General features: G+C 41.1%; 1 protein-coding gene across 1 annotated transcript in view; it reads right to left on the reverse strand.

The window, feature by feature from the left end:
* INSR (insulin receptor) overlaps nucleotides 1-24,017 on the reverse strand; it is a 52,246-nt gene that overhangs the window by 7,532 nt on the left and 20,697 nt on the right. The window contains exons 2-10 of the mRNA XM_089490487.1: nucleotides 20,352-20,900; nucleotides 6,186-6,507; nucleotides 5,594-5,742; nucleotides 4,186-4,330; nucleotides 3,366-3,580; nucleotides 2,218-2,344; nucleotides 1,583-1,833; nucleotides 433-600; nucleotides 63-264 (exon numbers count right to left, since the gene is read on the reverse strand). Of these exons, the coding sequence (XP_089346613.1) occupies nucleotides 63-264; nucleotides 433-600; nucleotides 1,583-1,833; nucleotides 2,218-2,344; nucleotides 3,366-3,580; nucleotides 4,186-4,330; nucleotides 5,594-5,742; nucleotides 6,186-6,507; nucleotides 20,352-20,900 (2,128 nt within the window). The remainder of the gene's footprint in view (nucleotides 1-62; nucleotides 265-432; nucleotides 601-1,582; nucleotides 1,834-2,217; nucleotides 2,345-3,365; nucleotides 3,581-4,185; nucleotides 4,331-5,593; nucleotides 5,743-6,185; nucleotides 6,508-20,351; nucleotides 20,901-24,017) is intronic.

Genomic DNA, 24,017 nt, shown 5'->3' on the forward strand with positions numbered 1-24,017 from the left:
ATTCTTGTACCTAAACATTGGGTTATTTATGCAAATATTTCCTTCCCCTTGAATTCAATTACCTTGGAATAAAGACCTCATTGTGTAGATAATTTTCAAAGGTTTTCCGAAAGGCCAATTCACGCTGTTCATTTTGAATCTGGGAGTCACTTTTAGGGCACGAACAGCAAACAGAGCTTGTCTCTTCTGTATCAGTTCCATTAGGTTTAGCAGATTCATCACTTTCCTGGGGCGGTGACCAGGTTCTGGAGGGTATCTTTAGTCCTTTGGGACAACACGATACAAGTTCTTTAGTGGATTATACACTCTCGCTTGCAGTTACAATAGTGGTAATTTCCCCAGATTATCCGTGTGTAAATAGTGGTCTTTCTAGATGCTAACAACCTTACCCTCTTTAACAGTTTAGTCCACTTGTTCTCAGAATATACATACCCTTATGACAGTAATCCAGCTCATACAGCTCACTGTCCTCCGGCTGCTCCTGCCAATATACCAAGTAGTGGGTGACATTGCCGTTGGGTTCAGATGGAGGTTTCCATCTCAGTATGATTTCCGACGATGAGTTGGACACAGAAAAGGGATCCAGAGGGACAGAGGGTGCTAGGCAAGGATGAAAGACACACTTTAAGTCACAAATATATAGCTATCTGAATTGAGACACTAGAATGTCTCTCTACAAAGCTATGTAACGTATTGGAAATAACATGGTTTAAGATTTCCTGGTTAAAATGGTGATCTATGTCTAACACAATAGAGGTTATGAGAAGACTGCTGAAGCGAACGGTGGAATATTTATAGAATACAAATACTGGTGAATATTTATAAAAGTCCATATCTGTACTGCAAGTACAATCATCTGAATTTTCCCCGGCTCTACTGTCATCAGGTCTCCCCTCTTAGTTTTGGTTAGATTCAAGGGCAGGCTAGATGGACTGAATGGTACTGAATCTGCTTTCAAATGCCCTATTTCTGAGTAAGGATTATTACAAACAGGATTCAGTCATGCTTTGCACCATCCACCCTTCCATTTCTTCTATCGAAGAGAGATGACTCCATGATTCACTCCCCTCCAACCAGTTAAGCACTTGGTCATGTGAGACCCCCCCCCCACCATGTGCATTTGGTGCTACTGTTGATTTCAGTGCTTTCTGGCATAACAATTGGCTGGCAGAGTCAACATGGGGTGGGGGTGCATTTATGTGCAGCTCCGCAGCCACAGGTAAGTAGTTTTGTGTTTTTTTTGTTGGGGGGGTATTATAAATTTATACACAAAGGAAAAATGCATATACAGGCACACACCTAATCTCCACAACATAAATATAGGAGGTGATGCATGCTGGAGGCTAAAAACAGTTGAATCTTATAAAGAAAAAAGGACAAGGATAGCAGTATAAACACATACATTTTTTTGGGGTACAACGAATAGATGTAAAATGATCACAGGCGATAGTTGACCAGTGAAATGAAATGTAAAGTGAGAGATGGTTTAAGGCCGACGAGAAAAAAAAAAAAATCATCAAATCATGTGCATATTTTCCCTGTATAAAACACATATGTATAACACATGTTTATGACAACTTACTGGTTTCATTAGTCCGGATATAGATGATATCACTCTTTGCACCATAAGTTCTCCTCTCATCGGAGCTAGAAACAAGAGTCTTTACAAACACTGCATACTGAGTCCATGGATTCAGACCACGCAGTAGCCATCCTGGCGATGACGGTGTTTTGCCGTCTGTGCTTCGCATAGGGGGATCAACATCCACCACTGTCCAGCTATTGGAGCCGCAGGCATCCTGACCGTCAAACTCTGTCACATTCTGGTATGGACTAAAATGGAAAATTGCTTTATGTGGATAATGCACATACTAAATGATACATGTTTTTCGGAAGCTCTGCCAACACTAAAACAATTAGCTTTGAGTGAATGTGGGGGGGAATCTGAGATTGGCACTGGCTGGGAAAGAAGGACTTCATTATGAAGAAGGAAGATAACCTCTCTGTCTACAGTGCAGCATTACAAAGACAGAAAAGAACTAGAGGTTTACCTAGAAAAAATATTCTCCAAGCTGCACTGTGGCAGGGGATAAGCAGAGACACTGGTTTCAGGCAGAGCTGCATTATCGTATATTAAAAAGTAACAGTAGACATTTAAACTGAACAATCAAGTGCATCATTATCATTGGGTTATACAATCACTTGTTGTACACTTACGCTTCCTTGTAGTGCAACATGAACCCCAGCAAGTCTCTGAAGTCTGGGGGCCAGTATGCATCCCACTTTATCAAAACCTTATCATGTGATGTTTTTATATAGTTGAAGTGAAGAACATCATTTTCACCTGTAAGATAATCAAGGGAGTTGGTAAGAAACAATGAGAGGTTACAGTACACACGGACTCAACTTACGGCACTGCCAGTCAATGCTGAGTGTGAGTCAATGCCTCCATTTCTCACACAGGAGTTAAGGTTTTTCAAGCGCATTGCATCTGTTATTTTGCCATATCTAGCCCCATTCAAGTAAAAATATCCTAGAAGTCTGCACTTTACATAAGATTGTAAACAGAGGGTATTCAAAACTACATTGGCTGCAAGAAAAACTTAACACAAGCACCATGCAAGACAGACCAAAATGATTACACTGCTTTGAGTCAAAAGTGGAAACCATGTCTTCAATAAAAAATAAAAAAAAAATAAAAAATAAAAGCCACAGGTCCTGTGGTTGAAAACTAACCAACTCATAATGAATAATGAGGTCAACTAAGAAAAAGAAAAAACAAGTGGAACTTTTGCAATCCTATGTGAGGTATTGTTTAACTGTTTTTAGTATAATAGGCCCACCTTTGTGTAGAGATTTAACTATTATTCATGCTTGTCAGATTAAATATTACATTTCCACGCCATGATGTTCTACTGCTGTACTATAATGCGCTGTTATTGTTGCCTATATGTGAGGTGCACAAACATCCAGACCATTCATCAATTGTTCTGCATTGCAAAAGATCAAGCACATTAGCTATGTTTCCACACTTTTCAGTTTACATGGTGACTGGGCCATTAACAAAAGATGTGATATACCTCAATTCAATATTGTAAATATTGGAAAATGGTATTAATGCAGTTTGCTCTCTTGAGTTTTTGGATTTGATTTTATTACGCATATTCCTACTTTCCGACTATATGTTTAGTACTTTTGTTCTGTGGGGTTTAAGCAGGGTACGAGAAGGCTCAACCTCCTCCTCTACTTCAGTATACTTTAATTTGGTCCCAATGCACATCCATACAGATGCAAATGATAACTATTCACGCCGAAACGCCAGCCAGCTTGCTCAGCTCTGTGTATTTGGGCTGAGGGACACTTACAAGATGCCTGGTCTCCGTTGGTCTTAGTGGCAATGTCTGTTTTATCTTGCCGGCCTATAGTTCCAGAGATGTTTTCCATGAGGTGGATTTCATTCAGGCACAGTCTAGGGTTGTAATGGAAGAAGAGTTTTCCATGAACAATTGTTAGGTTGTGCTTGGTCCAGTCCCACAGCTGGCGCAGGTTGGGATTATCCAGGGCGTAGAAGGCATAACTCCTGAGAAAAAAAACAAACAAAAAAAAACATTAACTAGGTCACGAGTACAAGACAGTAAGCCACATACAATACTGCATTGACCTAACAATAACGACCCAACACTTGGACTACACATACTTGATACCACCTTTAAACTCTTAACATTCAAACTCAATATGTATGCACACTACAAGTGTGGTTTATAGTTATCCCCCAATGTTTGATATAACTAGCCCCTCCATCATGTACCTTTGTTTAGGGGGCTCCCTGGGGCAATGGCGTGATCCCTTAATTTAACAGTTTTACAGCACTACAGAATTTTGATCTGTTCAAGGTTTATGATTTAACAGAAACTGCTGTTTCCTTTTTAAATAGATGGTATGTGAATTCTATAATATTCAGATTATTGATCAAGATGAAAATTTAAAACCTCAGGAAAAAAAGAAACGATAATGAACTTTATATATGTTTTTAGTGCAAAAAAGTATCAATAAGTATACATGAATGGATTTCATTCATTTGTTTATCAATTTGATTTAAAATCAAAGTCCTCTCTGCCACCCAATGTTTTATAGCAAAAAAAATAAATAAAAAAAAAGTCATTCAATAATGAGTTCTACACTTACCCGCCTTCCAATCTCATTCCTCGTATTATATGCAGTTTACGGAAGAATGACAAGGACACGAGTGCATAGGAGCGTCGGATTTTCAGAAATCCTGTGATCTCCTCAATGAGTCCCAGATTAGCTTCTAGCTCTGCAGCAATGTTATCTGAAAGAGAGTAAAACACAGGTAATGTTGCACTGATCCACAGATGCATATATAGATTTACCATTAAAATCAAAATGTCCCCTAAAGTTGAAAGCGGCTTACCCAGCATGGTAATGGCAAAGACTTTATGGCAGTTTCTTTTGTTTTAAAGTAACAGCAATTAGACAAGGAAAACTTTCTTATAAGCACCTGATTGGGCAATAATATTGTCAATCTGTCAGTGATTAATATCAAGCCGGACCGGTGATCACAAGGCGGCCCTGGCACTTTAAGGGCAGCTGGCGCTTGATGGCGTAAATGTATGCTCACATAGCTGGACATCCAAAGGTATCCATCCAAGACAAACGGGCAGAACATTCAAAATGAAAAAGGCACAGTCATACAGTCCTGCAGTTATGTGTTCTCTAACAGCTGGCGTAACAGGTTTATTAATCAGGGGCATAAATGCTGTCAGGATATCACGTGATATTCTTCACAAAAAAACAAAAAAAAAAAACACCCACTGGCTGAATTAAGTGATTTTAATGTACCATGTTCTCGCCCTGTGGCCCTTTAGTGAAATGGCCGCCATAAGAAATTAGAAGGGTGAACATTCAAGCCCTTTACTAGAACATGGAGAGCTTGCATGCCATATGCCTGAAACTGGCCGAAGCTGCTGTTTTTTCCCCCAAACAGGAGAAACAGACTGTTCCCGTAAATGCAACATGAACTGCACTCCCCATCATATTCAGCAAAATAACCCTTACCAAGTGTGTCGTTTTATTTTAAGGTTTAATCTGCCTATAAAAGCCTGTTTTGGGTCATACGAAACTAAGCATTTCCTGAAATTTACAAATGAAAAAGTATATGCATTCAGCAGTAGTAAGAGATATGTTGCCAACGCTGCACTTAGTTTATGAAGTGTTAACTTCAAGTGTGGACCCCTGAGGTACGCACTAAATGAGAGACAGACAAGATGTCGAAAGTATGGTCGAGATGAAATGGAACCAGGGCAGACTCTAGCCTGTATAAAATATCAGTATAAGCGATCACCTATTACATCTATTCTCTTTTATTTGTCCTCTCCTAACTTTCACAGCAACCGTACATTCTACTACCATAGCTTCTTGATTAGGGTTCAGGAGTTATATAAACAGCAGTGATAAGTCCTTTATTGACATTAACCCCATGACAACTACAGAAACCCGATTGCACTTGGATGTTGCACATTCTGACCTGTAATGTACAACAGCCGTGACAAGGTGTGCTAAAGTTTATACTCACTTCCTCCACGAATATTGATAATAAGACTTCCATTAATCACTGTGCACCCCCTCAGCTCCTGGGCAGATGTCACAGAGTCGATGGTCTTCACTTCATGGAAGATGGGACACACCTTGGGACATGGACCAGCACAAGGTGTACAGGTTAGGCTATGGAAAGCAAATAATAAGGTGTGACCACGGGCAATGTAGATCAATTTAGGGGTGGACAAATCATCAAACGTAAAGGCAATTAGTTTTAATAGTGGTTGTCCTTGGAAATAAGCCGACTGTCCTTGCAGTTGAGGAACATGCCTTTCCAAGCTCTTTGATGTGAGGTGAATCTCCTTTAATATCCCCATGATGAATACATCTTGTCCATTTTTTCCTAATTTTTTTTTTTAAAGTAAAGGGAATTATATATTAAGAGCAACTCTGGTGCAAAGAGGCAAAAGTGGATGAGCAGCAGGAACACCATTATAATATACCACTACAAGCCAGTATTGTTCTTCATGCAAAGGCTCCCATTATCAATTCTTTGCTCAGGGATGTGACTGTTAAAGAACATTTTTAAAAACAATAATAAATACACAAATACACAACTAGTATTTTACCTGCTGGAGTTGGACATGTACCCGGATGGGCACTCGGAGATGCACTCCCCTTTGTGGATGACATACAGAGGGCAAGAGCTGTCCCGGGTATTAAAGCACTTGTTGCGTAACTGCTGGCAGTACTCGAATGTCACACAGCGCCAGCCCTGAAATCGGTAGGAGCCAGGGGGGCAGGTCTCCATACACACACCTTCGTGCAGGTAGTGCCTGCATGCGGAGCACTTGGATGGGTCGCTGGCTTTGCTGCAGCCCCCCAGGCACTCGCTGTGACAGCACTTTTTATCTGCTGTGCAACCATGCCACTTACAATCAGAAGGGCACACTGTTTGAAGAAAAAAAAAAAAAAAAAAACAGAGTGAAGAGGCAAGTTCATCTCAATAGTACACTTACTTTGCATGTTTATAAAGTACCATCATGCTCTATACGTGTCTTGTAGTTCAGCTTAAGGGCATATTCTTATGTTCCAGGCACATGCATTAAATGGAGTGTGGTTTGTGTAAGGTTATATATGTATAAATGACCAGTTATGTTTGTTTAGTTTTCTACGTTTGAACATGATAGGGAACATAATAGGGATCTTAGAGGGTGTGGAAATATTTGACATTTTAAACAGGAGGCCACCAAGACCTGTATATAGCTTGTAAGGATTGTAAGGAAAGAATTATGAAGCCAGAAAACAAATTTCAAACAAATGAGGCAAAATGTATCTTTGCACAGGAGCATGGGGCTGTAAACAACACATTCATTCCAGAGTAGTTGAGGCCCCCTCTAATGGTTGAAGGGTCTGTGTGCAGAGATGCACTTTTCTATCCACACACACAGTGCGCATGTTATTGATTAGCTGAGAAATAAACTGTCAAACATCTGCATTAAGGCTGGCAATAGAAAGGGAGGGAGAAGAAAAGCAAGTTCACCATTGCCATAAAATATTTGCATATATAATAAATACATCACACACATCTGCTTATGTGCTAACAAGTGACAGATATACACACACACATATATATATATATATACATACATATATACATACACACATATATATATATATATATATATACACATACATACATACACACACATACATACACACACACACAGCCTCAAACATGGGTTAAGCAGATATTCTAAAGCGAAACTGTGATTGAGTTATGTGTACGTGTATTGGCAGATGAGCAAAGCATTGATAACAGCGGTGAACATTCATCTCTTCCATCTCCGGACTCACTCCACTCCGTGACTTTGCATCGGCCAAAGCGCCGCCCTCACCCTTAACCAATCCCAGAGCTGCTGGAAACAGACTGCGCTGAGAACTCTGCCCTCCCAAGCCATACCCTTCTCTACCCTCCCAACCCTTGATGTGATCTGCAAAAAATATACTACATGGTTAACCATTTCAGTGCTGTATGCCAGAATCGCCAATTCTGTGCAAGCAGCGCACAGCTCTGGACATAAACAATAATAAAAAACTTCAGGAGATATGATCAGAATGAGTTATAAGGAGGGCTGATACGGAGTAATAGCAGGCATTACAGGGAGAGAGCTTATGAAGTAGGAGGTGTTCTGGGGGTTACGCTACGCAAAGAGAGTAGCTATAGGGAGGTTTTATTTGGAGTAACACTAGGAGAAGTATTGAAGGGTTATATGGTGCAACAGGGAGAGCTGCCAATGTGAGTTACAGGAAGTTAAAGAACTGCAATCACATGAGGTTAAAAATGATTATACAGAAAATTTGTATGGAGCAATAAAATAAAATGGGTTATGCACAAGGGTGGTTGCTGCCAAGATTGCATTAAGTGTGACAAAACATTAGACTTACTGATATTACCGTATTTATAGTATCATTGTATCAGACTTGATGATTGGGGTAACTGGATCAATATTGGGATGTATAGGCACAGTTATATGCAGAAGCTGGTGCAGGTACAGCAGAAGGTACATTAAAAAAAAAAAAAAAAACATTTACAGCGCCAGCAGAAGGGCACAAAATAATCCCGTTATATAGGAGCAGGTTCTGCGGCAAACTGCTGCATGGACACCAAGTCCATACATTGAAATACCGCCCTGTTTCTTTCAGAAAACGAAAAACCTTTTTTTCCCAGTAATCTGATCCAGGGCCTCTAGAAAGGCCAGTAATTCCTGCCATTCTGCATACCAAAGACAACGTCAATCCCAAAACGGAACTGTTGTGGAAGCATGCTAGAAGAAGAAGAAAAAAAAAAAAAAAAAAAAAAAAAAAGGGGTGGTAGGCGGATGATCAAAAATGTATTCTATTTCAGTGGACAAAAATGAATATAAAACAAATTGCAACAGAAGGTTGTGTTATGCAAACTACATTTTATGTTTGGTTTAATGACCGACGGTTTCTTTTTTTTTGCCATAACCGATTATTACATACATTACCTTGAAATAAATGTTACAAATTAGCGGTACTGGAATGGAAACAGATACATTTTATATCCACCAGGAAAATGAGTTACGTTTTAAAGTAAATGATGCATGTTTGATTTTAAAATGAAGATAGTAGTTTCTTCTCTATTGAAAGATCATGTAAGTATAGGAATGCACATGTAAAATAAGTTTGTTCATAAATACGTAGACTTTAGGACATAGCAGAAGAAACCGACTCCTGGACTGTGTGTAGCTCCGGGCACAGCCTAGTAATAAAGCAAACAAAGGGGCAGGGTGGATCATACATGTCCATGTACTGTGAAGGTGAAAAACCTTTTGACTGGCTTGTGAAAACGGAGGAATGACCCAAGTGTATTATGAGAGAATGTTCCCTGTTGCGCAAACAAAAAAATATATATATATAAAAAAAAAAATAAAAAATTACTGCACTATTAATAACAATGTTGATATGGAACAGTTAACTCTGGAAGAGTCTTGCAAAATCTCATTTTGTTTGATTTTGGGAGTCTTTTTTTTTACTGCAGAAAAAATATTAAACAGGGACAAAGTTTAAAAAAAAAAATGTGTTGCAAAATATTAGCATGCACCCAACCACGGGAGGAACATATGATGAAAATACATGTTTAAAAAAACAAAATAAAAAAAATCTCAGCTTCCCTATATGCTGTACAGTATTCAGTCACTGCCCTTCTCCTACTGCCTAATCTGCATAGGTAGCGTTAACTAGAGAAATGTATTTTGTGAAGTGGTCTTGTCAGCATTTCAAATCAATGCAATGGTACATTGGATTATTGGCAATAACATTTCAGTCGACTGCTATGGTGAGAAGACCAAGTCTTTGTGCCACCGCCACTCTTCTTGTGTACTCCATTTTCCACGTCCAAGAAGACTTGTTACGGAGCCCGCTTTTACAATCGTATCAAAAGCGAGAGCAAACAGTAGTTCAGCCGGCGGTGTCAACTTCATCCTGGGACAGAACACTTCCTTAGTAGAACAGACAGGAAACCTCAGTGGAAATGTTTCAATTGTGAATAATTTTATAACTGCCATATGGTGCGTTAAAAATATCAATGTGACACCTAGGCACGTTTTTATGTTCTATTAGCTTTAACTTTCAAAACCTTCTGCTTTTGCTCAAACACCTGTCAAATATTTAGGCGACAATGGCACACTAAAATGTTCACGGAAATGGTCAGGATATAAGGGCCAATGAATGGTGGTTGGTAACATGGGAAGAGAGGTGCACTGATGTAAAGAGAAGGGGGCAAATAACCGGCTTATGCATACCTATTGAGTCCATGCTTAGAATGGCTGCTTCCTGGGAAAAAATATGTAACCCTTTCCATGCCAAAGCAATCCATACGCTTGCAATAGGTGCTGTTCTGGAAGCCTATTCCTGAGATTACATTTTTTTATTTTATTTTTTTACATCACTTTGCACATGTTTTAAAGTTCCTTACTGGTTTTCATCAATAGGTGATGAAGTCAACTAAAAAATGTCCGGCCCCTTAGGCAAACCTTCAGACCCACTTTAATCTTTCAAATATTTGACAGTATAACTAGATGTTTAACACAAGACTCTGTAGTGTATTTTCTAAAAAATAAAAAGTTATAGCTAAGCAGTGCCCATGGGAGGATCGGGGGGTCCAAGAAAGATGGCAGTATTTTTCCTAAGCCAGGTTAAAGAGGTAAGTCTTGAGTTCCAGGCTTATCTCTTTATGCCCCTAATATCAAGAATGGGTATGTTAGTGGGTGTGTGTGTCTGGTTATCATAGTGTGTATGAGTCAATGCGACTGTGTGTTACTGTGTGTTGGTGTTAAATGTCTAGTTGTGTTAGTGTGAGTGTCTAAGTAAAGTAGTGTATGTGTGTGTATTAGTGTCTCTGTGCTGGTGTGTGTGTATTAGTGTCTCTGTGCTGGTGTGAGTGTGTTAGTGTCAGTGCCATACCCGAGGCCAGGCTCTGGATCTGCCTCTGGTGGTGCTTGAGTTAACTGAGCAAAAATCTCTGAATGAAAGGATGGTGCCCATGTCATTAACCTGCTAATTCTGTCATATGTTAGTGTTATAACTTGTAAAACTGCCACTGCCAAGAAATACAGGCTTGCAATTCCATTATAAATCACTCCCAATTTTCATTTAAATTCCCAAAAATGGCAGGTAAGGAGTTGAAACAATATGATTGTTTATTTTGGAATTAATGTTATCGCCTAAAATTGAGCCTACAATATTTCTTACAATGTGAGAAACTCATCTTGACGTCAATATAGTTTAAAATCTGCCGGTATGCTGCTTAGTTGGTTTTTGGGTTTTTTTTTGGGGGGGGGGTTTGTTTGTTTTTTCCTTCAAGCCACATGGTGTGCTTAACATAGCCATTTTTTTGCTCAAAAATGTATACTCAAGCACACATTTTTAGATAACAGAACCACTTTAAACAGGTTGTTTAAATGGTAAGGTAGCATGGCTGGAACCTTGGCAGTGAGTTACTTAGTCGGTTAAAGAGAGCAGTGATGAAAGCTGCCTCCTTGTGAATGTGTTGTGAATTCTACTACAGGGCGGATATTGCACCTTTATGACTGGGTGGAAGGTGGAATAGGTGCACACCTTCCTATTAAGTTGTAAATTGTGACTCATGTCCGCATTCTTGTCCGCTTAACCCTTTAAAAGGAGGGAAGCAAAACCTCCCAGTCTGGCCTAAAGCAGTCGTCAACCTGTTGTCATTTTGAGCTTTTTTAATTTTGTTAAGCTTTTCTATGGCAAATGATGTCCTACTATTTACCTTACACCCCCCTTTTACTGAAATCGTGTTTTTAGTGAAAGACCCGGCGTGAGAGTGAGAGTGAGAGACGCAAGACACACTCAATTAAGGGGCTGAGTTATTCTGAAACTAACTAGAGACGATCTGAAAATAATGGAAAATCAAGCTATACTTTTATTTGCTTCAGTTTCCGTTTCCCGGGAGTCCCCCTTCTTGTTACATTTCTATTTAAGTGGAATAAAGACTCTATTGGTCAACTTAAGCAGACTCTATACCGTGGTGCAAGATTTTGCTACCATGAACTGATAAACTGAAAGTGTTATTCATTAAATATTAAAAAAAAAAAAAAAACTGCTAAATAAGATAAAAGCAGAAATAAAAATATGTTATACAGCACAACTAAGTTATAACATTGGTATTTCTAAAATCGATGTATTTGGACAAAGAAAAAAAGGAGTTTATCAGTGTGGTAATAAAGACCAATTGACTTCCAATTACATAGGTTATTAATCACAGACCAGTTATTATATACACGAGTGAAACAATATTTAAAAGCCTCATTAGTTCTCAGAATGAATATTTATGGTCTTGTTCAGGGAAGTGGGTTTTACTAAGGGGAGTGTAATATGCCTCTTTTGTATTAAGAAAAGCAACATGAAACGCGAGAAAAGAATCACACCATCAAGTTAAAGAGCCATTGTCTTGTTTATGGAAATACCTATCCAATTAAATTAAGCAAACCTTTATTCACCCTTCCGGGGAATTAAACTGCTATTCTAGGTCAGAGTACATGTACCAAAGTATTCTTCATTGGCTTGCACAATATTTGGAGTGTTAGGAAAATACATTAATAGGGTTAATTTGACAAATTGAGTATAGGGTAGTTCAGTTTGTTAAGAGAATCCTACATTCTACAAGAGAATGCACAACTAGAATCCCTGAGGGCTGCCAACAGACAAAATGCTCTGGTTTCCCAACATGAGCATTTTAATTTAAAACTTTACGCTTATTAAGTTTTTAGGCAAGGATACACAGATTGTTCGCTGCCGTCGTTGTGGAGTTGTAACCCCTATTCTACATTCGACCAACTGTCACATTTGACATTGGTGACTTGATAAGGGCTAGCCCTACCATGCTGAATTCTATACAACCAACCTAATTCAAAATCAAATCACATTATTCTGATAGATTGTAAACTTGTTTGGACAAGGCCCTCCTTATCTTTTGTTTCTGTAGGTTATGTCCCGTTCACCCATTGTGTAGAATATGATGGAGCTTTATAAATCAATAAATGATAATCTTAGTTTACATTTGGAATCAAAGACAGATGTCACTTCCCATAAAACAGCTCAATCCAGATGTGACTCATGTAACAGCCTAGCACATCATTTCTGGCTCTCACAGAAATTACCTTAATATGCTGGAAGTTTACCATCCTTTTGGTGACATAAATTCGATTCCCCCAAGGCATATGACATGGTCAAAAATTCATATTTAGGAAGCTGCACAACCCAAACAGGAAGTTAATCTGATCCACCCCTCATCATACCACGGCTCTTCTCAAAAGGTTAAAACACAGTGATTTCCTGGAAAAACAGTAATTTTACTTACCGTAAATTCTTTTTTCCTTAGTGTAGTGTCAGTACCACGGGGTGTCGCTCTTCCTGGGACAAGGACCTAGAACCGAAGAGGTTAAGATACCTCCTAACCCCTCCTACTCCTCCCTATAAGAGCCCCGGCAACTCTCATACCTCCAGAAAGTACCAAGAAACACAAGATAGCTTGCAAAAAAAATAATTTTAATACAAAAATGCACAGGGAAGGATATATGTACTGACACTACACTAAGGAAAAAAGAATTTACGGTAAGTAAAATTACTGTTTTTCCCGTCGTGTAGTGTCAGTACCACGGGGATATAGCAAGATGACCCCTCCTGGGTGGGGAAAAAACGGTCACGAGGTAACTGCCTGAAGCACCTTACGCCCGAAGTCAGCATCAGAGGAGGAGATGTCTAGCCGGTAATGCTTGATAAACGTGTGAAAGGAAGACCAAGTAGCTGCTTTGCATATTTCTTCTGGAGATGCCGAAGACCTTTCAGCCCAGGATGTAGCCATGGCTCTGGTGGAGTGAGCAGTAATGCGGGATGAAAGAACCTGACCACTGAGAGAGTAGGTTAAGCGAATAGTGTCGGAAAGCCATCGAGATATCGTGTGCTTGGAGGCCGCATTGCCTGTGGATCTACCAAAATAATTAACAAACAATTGATCCATGGAGCGGAAAAAAGCAGTGCAGTCTATATAAATTCGTAGAGCTCTGTGGACGTCTAAAGTGTGCCAGAGTGATTCTTCCGGAGTTGAAGGAGACGGGAAGAAAGAGGGCAAAATTAATGGCTGATTGACATTAGCTTCAGAGATAACCTTGGGCAAAAAAGAAGGTTTAACATACAGGACGACTTTATCTTGGTGGAAAATAGTAAATTCTGGAGCCGCGGAAAGAGCTTGAAGTTCACTGACCCTCCTCGCTGAGGTAATGGCCACCAAAAAAGCCGTCTTGAGGGATAAAAATTTTAGAGATACCTCTTCCAAAGGTTCGAATGGTTCAGAGCAGAGTGCTTGGAGGACCAATGACAAATCCCAGGAGGGAAAATGCGAACGTCTGGGAGGCCGTTGAATGATGGCAGCCTTAAAAAAACGCCTGACGAGAACTTGGGACGCCAACTCCGACAGGAGAAAATGACTCAGGGCTGAAACCTGTCCCTTAAGCGTCGAGACTGTGAGACCCGCTGAAAAACCTTCCTGCAAAAAATCCAGAACAGAACTTGTGGGGGGAGAAGAGAAATCCAAACCTTTGGAGACACACCAGTGGAGAAATTTATTCCAGACTCGAAGATAAATAGTGGACGTAGATCTTCATACTGAACCCAAGAGGATTTCTGACATAGAATTGGAAATGCCTCTGCTCTGGAGGATCATCCTTGCAGCAGCCAGGCCGTCAATCTGAACTGCAGAAGAACATCCTTGGACAGGTTCTTGTTTTCCAGAAGATGGGAGGAAACTGGCAGCTCCCATACTGAAATCGCCATACTGAGCAGCTCCGAAAACCAACTTCGATTCGGCCAATAAGGGAGAATAGCTAAAACCCTGGCTCTGTCTACCCGAATCTTTAGGAGGATCCGAGGAATCATGGCTACTGGAGGAAACACATAAGCCATCTTGAAAGACCAAACCACTGACATTCCGTCTAGCAGGGGGGGATTGTCCTGCCTGTAAAGGGAGGCGAAAACTGGCAATTTCCTGTTTTGTCTGGTCGCCATAAGGTCTATATCTGGTAGGCCGAATCTTTGAACTAGGAGAGAAAAAATGCTCTTGTCCAGGGACCAGTTGGCTTGGGAGCAACGAGATCTGCTGAGATCGTCTGCCAGACAGTTGTCTACTCCTTTGATATGCGTCGCTGCTAAATCCTCCAGGTTTCTTTGGGCCCAGCGCATGAGATGGTCTGAAAGGTCCTGTAGCCTTGGAATCCGGGTGCCACCCTGTCTGTTTATATATGAGACTGTGGTGGCATTGTCGGACTGGATTCTCACAGCTTTCCCCCGTAATCTTGGACCGAAGGTCTTGAGTGCCAGGAACACAGCTTTCAGTTCCCGAAAGTTTGATGATTGGGCTTGATCGATTAAGGACCAGCTGCCCTGACTGCAGAGGTCGAGTAGATGAGCTCCCCAGCCTACCTTGGAGGCATCTGTGGTGAGGGTGACCCAATGACGTGGTAGAAAAGATCGCCCTTGGGTGAGGCGCTCCTTCGCTTTCCACCAATTCAGCCGGAGTAAAACCTCCCTGGATACCGTGAAGGTAACATCTAGATCCTCCGGTCTCCTGGACCACTGTTGTAGGATGTCCCATTGCAGGGGTCTCAACTGCGCTTTGGACCAGCTTAATGCCGGAATACACGCTGTAAGACTGCCCAGGATACTCATAGCCAACCTGAAGGAAAGGGTTGGATTTTGTTGCAGAAAGGAAACCTGATTCTTTATCTTCTTGATCTTGGAGCGCAGGAGATAAAGTCTCGAAGAGACGGAATCCACTATGTGCCCCAGAAACTGGATCTTCGTAGTTGGAATCAGGTTGGACTTTTTGTAATTTATGATCCAGCCATGTTCCCCCAAGCATCGGGTCGTAAAGCTGAGATGTGCCCGGAGCTCCTGAGAAGAACTTGCTTTTAGCAGCCAATCGTCTAGATAAGGGACGACTGTGATCCCCTCTTTCCGTAAAGCCGCTGCAATAGGAGTTAAAAGCTTTGTGAAGATCCGAGGAGCTGACGACAGGCCAAAAGGGAGAGCAGTAAACTGGAAATGATGAACTCTTGTCCCGACTCTTATGGCAAACCTGAGATATTTCCTGGAGGCTATGGCGATAGGCACATGGAGATAGGCATCTTTTTGGTCTAACGTAACCATAAGGTCCCCTTGTCCCAACATGCGGGTAACCGTGAGAATGGATTCCATTCTGAAGTGACGGTAAGGAATATACGCATTGACTTTCTTTAAATCCAGAATTGGACGGAAGGACCCATCCGGCTTTAAGACCAGGAAGAGACAGGAATAAACTCCCTGAAACTCCTGATACTTTGGAACAGGCTCTATGACACCCTTTTTTAGAAGGGTAAGGCTTTCGGCAAACAGTGCTGAGTTCTTCACCTGAGAGGGGTAACACGAAATCAGGAACAGAGAACGAGGAAAACTTTATCCTGTACCCGTCCGCAATGATCCTGAGGACCCAGGAATTGTTTGTGGTTTGCCTCCATTTTGGTAGGAACCATTGCAGACGACCTCCAACACCGTCAGAACTTCCTACCCTCTGGTTTCTTAGGGTGTTCCTGAAACTTTCTCTCGTGTTGTTTACGAAAGGCTTGAGTCTTGAAAACTGGTTGAAAAGGCCTGGAAGGTCTATACTGGTATCGCTTGTTCCATCTGCTTTTCCTATCCTGAGGAAGTGCCTTTTTAGTATCAGACATGTGTCTGATCAGTTCCTCCAAGGAAGAACCGAATAGCTTGGTTCTTTCAAAGGGCAGATCGCATAGAGTAGATTTGGAGGCAGTATCTGCTGCCCAGGAACGTAGCCATAATGCCCTTCTGGCAACGGAAGACAAACCCATGTTACGGGCTGAAAGCTTAAGGCCCTCTTCTGCAGCTTCCAGCAGGAAGCTATTAGCCAGTGTCAGGTTTTTAAATAGTTTAGACAAACCTTCATCCATAGATTCTGAAAGACTGCCCTCTAAGGACTGCAACCAGACACCCTGCGCTTTAGCCACAGATGCGCTAGACAACGCCACTTTACACTGGAATCCAGATGATTGGTAAATCCGTCTGCAAGACGTTTCTGCCCTCTTATCCATAGGATCCTTAAGACCAGCCACTTCACTAATGGGAATGGTCGTACGTTTGGAAATCTGGGCTATCTTCCCATTTTTCATCGCCCTGAAGGTAAAAAAGCTGCTTAGAGTGCTTTGATATAAAGGCTCTTTTGCCTGGATTATTCCACTCTCTATACATGAGATTCTGCATGTGAGATAACATGGGCAACCCTTTGGGGTGCGCTGACAGGTCTGAATCCTGAAAAAGCCGTGAGACTTCCTTAACAAATTTACGCAGCTCCTGTGGAGGAAAATTGGTCTCATCCTCTGACTCCCCACTAGATGAAGCTGAATAGGATGAACTAGAAACCTCCCCAGAGGATAAATCAGAATGAGGGGATGATACCCTCTTACGTTTGTGGGATTTAAGTTTAAACGGGTTCCACAGGTGTAGCTGCTGCTGCTTTAAACGTTTCAAACGTTTGCACCAGGTTGTCCTGGAACCAACCTAAAAAAGACTGCATGTCTTTTTGTTTTTCTTTTGCCAAACTCTCAGCAGAGCAGGCATTGCAAAATTTCTTCTTACAACCATCCGGCAACGGAGTGGCACATTCAGTGCACGATAAATGTTTGGTTTTAACCACAGCCTTTTTTGGAGCAGGTGTAAAAGATTTCTCTTTATCCGGCTTATCTGGTGAAACCGGACCAGACATCTAATATAAAACACAAAAAAAAAAAAAAAATTTTTAGTAGAAAATATACAGGGCAGAGGATTTGACAGGGTAAGATTAACCAAATCCTACCTTACAACTCCTCAATCCGTGTGGGGGGGCTGGTGACACGGAAATCCCAGTGTTGACAAGCTTCTCTGCTGTCAGACTGGGCAGCACAGCTATATATATGCGAAAACCAGTTAGTTTTCGCGCCCTGAACAAGAGAAACTGAATCACGCATGCTCAATAGCGTGTCAGTACTCTTGGTGGAACGCAGCGCCCTCTGGCGTGCGTTCCACCGCTGTGCGCATGCTCCAAAACCTGCCGGCATAAGAGCGCGGCGTCTAAACGGCTCCGTAACGTCCGCCGATGCGGACGCTACTCCTAGCTCTGCTCACCACCCGGGGAGCAATCGGAGGGAACCCCCGGACACAACCCGTGTGCCCCACCAACGAAAAAAAAAAAAACAAGGAACAAGGTCCGTCCCTGACAAGGGACAAGGAAAAAACTGGAGGTATGAGGGTTGCCGGGGCTCTTATAGGGAGGAGTAGGAGGGGTTAGGAGGTATCTTAACCTCTTCGGTTCTAGGTCCTTGTCCCAGGAAGAGCGACACCCCGTGGTACTGACACTACACGACGGGAAAAAAATTGCTATCAAAGATTCCCATACTAGTCTTTGTCCAGGGATAGGGAACCTTAAGGGGTCTAATCTCCACAGAGATGCTATGCAATAACATGGAACCTTTTGAATCAGAGCCAATGAGGAGAATTTTGGGAAGCCTCCTGCTTAACAGGGGAAGGGTGGCACCTTCTGGCAGGTAAAGCAGACTTCTGCCCGCCCCAGCAACTAACAAATGCAGAATAGACATGGTCATGCAATTTAACCCCACTATGTGGACTTTTCGAAGAATTTTGTACTGGCCCTTGGCCAGTTTGCTCCTGTTGCTTAACCTATGCATTTTACATGGCCAATATAGACATTGCATTGTGATGCGGGTCCCACCAAAACACTTGCGGGAGGTCTTGCGGGCAGTCAGACACTGTACCTGTGGGTCACGGTAATCCCGTGCAGTCCTGCAAGTCTTTGCGCTGCTCCCTCACAGCGTCTCTTCTCTTGTGCCGCCCAGGAACACAGCAGACATCACTTCCCGTGATTCCGCCGTGTTCCTGGAGCAAGAGAAGAGACGCTGTGAGGGAGCAACTCAAAGACAGCCTTGCGGGACTGTGCGGGAAATCTGCAGTTCAGGTAAGGAGGTGGGCGTGATTGGCCACATTTGTGGCGGGAGCGGGCAGGATTGGACAAAACAAATCAACGGGAGCGGGATTAAAAAAATAAAAATAAAATTAAAAAAATTAAAAAAAAAGTCCCACACAGGGCTCTACTCTCTTCCACTCACAGCGAATAGACCCCATACAAGCAGTCCAAAAGTCTTGACCATGCATATCAAACGCACATAACTTTTTATAGCAATATCAGTGGGGAAATCTACCAACCAGCCTGAGGGCATCAGGTTGAGGAAGTACAATATCAAATCTAGTGAAAACTTGGGTAACTGCATTAAGATTGTCATATAACATAAGAACCTCTTAACAAGAGTAGATTGATAGAAGCAAGTAAATTAAAAAAGATGAACATATGTATTAACTCATAAGCCAGGATAAAACATTACAAGGTGTCACTTAGTAGGGCAACATTCACCTATACACTGTGCTAGCCAATTAGCTAGGAAATGTATGGGTGGAAATTTATTCATAAAGCTTAAAATGTCACCCCAATCTCTATGGCAGCAAACAAGGGTGTTGAGTGCTATTGCTGGATTCTATTTGTTGTCAGTCTCTAGCATTATTTTCTTGGCCAATTGATATATATATAAATCTGTGTCCTGCCGTGGACATAGACTTGACGAGCTTCATAGAGATTTATGCCAAGGAAGTAATACAAATTATGTTTTAATGTGCCCCGGCTAAAATCCAGGTGGTGAAGAAAAAAAGGTGTCTGGTCGCAATTCTGGAAGACAGACAAAAAGAAAGAGCTGGCCTGCCAAATGGCCATCAGCCACAAAAACACTAATTTTAAGGCAGAAGGTGAAATGTGCACAATGTTATGAAAACAAACTTGCAGCATTTGCCAGATACAATTCTGTTACCAAAACCTTCATGCACTTATCACTGAAATCAGTGCCCAGATCCATTGGATACAACCAAGCTACATTTTATTTAAATAGTTGAACCTTTTTTGCTCCTACTTTTCCAGAGAGAAGTCGACACACACAGGCAGCATTTGGAAGAAAAGTTTGCCATGTTCTGTGTGCCAAGCAAGAGATGAATCGAATATGCCTGGGGACTTAACTATTTCAGCACGCTACACATTAAGGAAGGCCAAGCAGCATAACGTCCAGGTATAAAAAGTGGGGACATTTTCTCACCTGAAGCTTCACAGTTTAGTAAATAAATCCATCAGTCTTTCTTTGCCCACTGACACTTATTGCTCCTTTGAATACATGCAGGGGTCAAATGTCCTACAAAGTGACCATCAGTTTTTCAAATCATGCATAAACTTGCATTCTAATAATTATATCCAAATATTTTACATATTTTTGTTTTACCCTTGTTCTCAAAATGCACCCTTCACATTATACACATTGCCTTTTCTGGTAACATATTCCTTCCATGCCCACGCAGAAAAAAACATTTTTTATTAAATAAAAAAAAAAAAAAAAAAGAAGAACAAAAAAAGAAAAAAGCAAGTCACGCTGAGCTGGTATCTGGTTTGTTGAGCTCTGGTATATGGAATTGTATGCATTACTTGTTGGAAAAACAGGTGACACAGCTGAACATGTTACCAGATGTTTAGCCAATAACTGTCTGCAATCATAGATAAACTATTAATGTTTATTGGGGATGAATGCAAACTATATTATCAATGTACCACTTACCCTTTTGGCAGTGGTCCTGTGTCCAACAGCGCTCAAAAAACATTCCATTGACCACAGTAGATGGGCACTTTCCTATGCCCTTCCCAGTGCCTGGACACACATCGCCACACTCTTTACTGTCTTTGTTCAGGTTGATGTAGTTGTCTTCTACAGAGTCCAAAATTCTTGACCAATCAATAGTGGCCAAGTAACACAACTCATTGTTCTTTTCAATCCTCACAGAGCCTCTTATGATGTTCACAAGGTTATATAGCCCGATCTCCTTCATGTGAACCATCTCAAAGATAACCAGGGCATAGTTGAAGAAGAGGCGTGTACCACGAATGACCATGAGGTTGGGAAATAGGTCCTTCAGGCTCTCTAGACCATAGACACGGAAAAGTAGGAGGTAGTCGGTTATCATGGTAAGTTTAGGGAAACTCAAGTCTCTGAAGTTCTCTGGTTTTGTGTTGAACATCAGTAAGATCTGGAGATGGCCCTCAATGACTGTGCAGTCCTCTAGTGCATTGAGATCAGTCAGATTGTTCCGGATATCCATACTGTGGCAAACTGTCAACAAAAATGAAAAAGTGATAAAAACAGTTAGTCTTAAACGGAAATAGGTCTGTGTACAAGGAAAGCCACATAAAATTAATTTATTCCACAATCAAACATGAGTCTTTAGATGTGCAAGATACCTATTAGTAGGCCAATGATGTTAAAGAATAAGACAGAGTAAGATAAATCTGCAGGGATTCAGATGTCCCTCTGTTAAGTAAAATGAAAGAGACATCAGAGGATTTCTAAGGTTAACAAGTTTCCCTAAGACAAAACACAGCATTATCTATTTTCAAAGTTGAAAGCTGAAACTTTTAACCTCTGTATTAAATACTGTATGCCAGAAGGAAATCAAATTGTCTAAGAAAATATGTCCATACTTAGCATTTTATCCAACAGATTACTGTCACATAGCAGTAAAAAAAGAAACAAACGAGTGCAGGGTTATCAGCCTTTTTACAAAACATAATGCAAAAGTACCAATACAACTTAAAATAATCCAACTGAGATCTGCTAACAAAAGCATGATTCCTGTTCCTCACCAGCAAGGGAGCAGTAATTGCCATTTAAACTACTTAAAAAGAAACAAATCTCCCTTCTAAAAGATTGGGGGTGGCGATTTTGGATTATTGCACAACAACAATACATCTCAATTACTGAACAAACACTGTAACCAAGGTGCAATTGGCAACTGAGGACATTATTAGTTTAGCTTTAACAAACGTAAATCTACAATAAATTGAAGCGGCAGATTAGGATGACATTCATTCAATGGGTATCTGCTAGAAGTTGGGTTTACATGTAAGACAGCAAATTTAGGGTCAGGAACTATATCAAAATAGCTGTCAAGCACATAAGTGTGGGTGGGGAAGTAGGGGTGCTGAAGGCAAAAATAGTCTAATAGCCTAATAGGATGGTACTTTGTAAATCAATAATAGTGATAAAAATGTAACTGTGTATTACCCACTTTACACACATTGACATCCCTGTAGACAAAGCTATGATAGGGCCATGTAACGTTCCCCTCTTTCAGGAAGGAACCCACATGAAGTTGGTTGGGTATGCAAGATTCATTCTGTGGGTCCTGCCACTGAACTCACCCTTACTCTTAAAATAGCCACCTACAGTTTAACAAAAAACTGACACATTGCACATACACCACCTGCTTCCTCCATATTTCGAGTCACTCTAGAGCAGTGGTTCTCAACCCGTGTATCCTCAGGACCCACATTTGTCTTTGGTCATTAAGTCGCGACCCAAAAATAACCTCAGAAAAGATGAGGGAGTGGAAAGGCTGTCCGCGGGCTACAGCAGGAAGAGGGGAGGAGCAATCAGAGAAAAACTTTATTCACCTCCCACTAGGAACAGACAGCGACCGCAAACCAATCAAGCAACTTGCTTTGCGGTCGGGGAGTAATACTAAAGTACATGCCGGACCGGAGGCTGCCTGATGGACCCGATTGTTGCAGCCGCGGTCCTGACAGCCTGCTGCTCGCGGATTGCCGCTAGAATGTGTAAGGCAGCCCCAGGAAAGTGAAATTTTCCCAGTATGCCTCCAGTCCAACCCTGACCCTCCGCGACCCACTGAAGACAGGGTCGCGACCCACTTTTGGGTCACGACCCATGAGTTGAGAACCACTGCCCTAGTGCATTTCAGAGATAGCCAGAGAGCAAGTTGTAGAACCCAAGCATAAATAGCTGAATGCTGTTAACCCCCTTTAACCTTTGGAATAGCCCCTAGTCCAGTGCAGAAACAAAAGCATAAAAGGAGAGCAGAACCACTTTGAGTATGTCTAGACAATAACATTAAGGATAACCTTACAAAAATTTGATACTTTTGGGTTTAATATATATTCTGAAGGTCCATCCCCCAAAAGCTTCTGATGCAGGAAGAGCTTGGCTGGCACTGTATAAGGTAAAAATAAATTCTACAAAAGATTAAGTACCAACAATATGATCCTTTATTTGTATCTTTTTTATTTATTTATTTATTTATTTATTTTAAACCAACCCCATTCACGCCTAACGACCTAACCTAGATTCCAAGTAAGGGCAACCAAGTTGTACCATTGTAGAGCATTGAATAATTTGATTATATATATATATATATATATATATATATAATTATTTTTTTTTAATGATTTTTGTTTTCTGCTCAGAACGGTACCAACTAGGATCAGGCATCATCAAATCAGAATAGAATGTGAAGGAGTGAGAATTAATATTTACTTTTAAACCATGAAAGGGAGTTCCCAGTTAAGCAGCCCATTTGTTAACTGTTGTATAAATTGGTTTAATACCTAGCGTTCTTTTACAGGTTTTCCCAAGCATTTTGGAATCACCTTACTACCAGCTTCCCCTTGGTGAAAATATTGTAGTAAAGCTTTCTAAATGAGACAAATTGTATTTTTCAAAAAAATATGCCTTTCACATTTAGCAGATTCCCTCATGCTAAATTAATTACAGCGGTAATAGTAACTGGCCCGATAGGGTTAATGCTAGTGTTTCAGTAACGGGTCTTTTTTCCAAGAATAGAGGAACAGACGGTTAAAACAGAGAAGTCTTGGGTTTCCTTCCCACAGCTGGGGGAATGTCTGTTACTCAGAGATTTGCCACGTATTCTCATCAGCATTTCTGTGTTTTGTTACCACACTGTCCACAGGATGGATGTGTGAGGAGCCCCCAAGGTCTGCAAGCCACACAGTCTCATTTATAACAGTCTGGCTTCTTCTTGAGACTCTCTTAAATCTCCCATTTCTCCATTGAATACTCTTTATAGTCCAACTCGCTAATGCTGTCTAATATTTCATATAGCCTCTCCTATTGGTCTGTTTAATCACACCCTATATTTCCAACTCTTCACATTTTACAAATTGGTAGGTTGTCAGCTACTGTTGTTCTAGAGTCCTAAAACTAGAAATAAGTGTTGAGAACCAGCCTCTTTCATGCACTTTCTGCATGCAATACTGGAAAAAATAAAACCTTACAGCCGTGCCCCACAAGATCAGCTCAACAGGAATAGGCAGCCGCCTTGGCAAGGCCAGTCCTTAACTGCTCCGACTATGCCTCCCATGATAGAAAACCTCAGACTATATTATATATTCTTCAGCACTGCTTATTAAGGTCGTA

The sequence above is a fragment of the Sceloporus occidentalis genome, unplaced genomic scaffold, assembly GCF_023333645.1.
Source record: "Sceloporus occidentalis isolate IW3139 unplaced genomic scaffold, rSceOcc1.0.p SCAF_45, whole genome shotgun sequence".
NCBI classification, from domain to species: domain Eukaryota; kingdom Metazoa; phylum Chordata; class Lepidosauria; order Squamata; family Phrynosomatidae; genus Sceloporus; species Sceloporus occidentalis.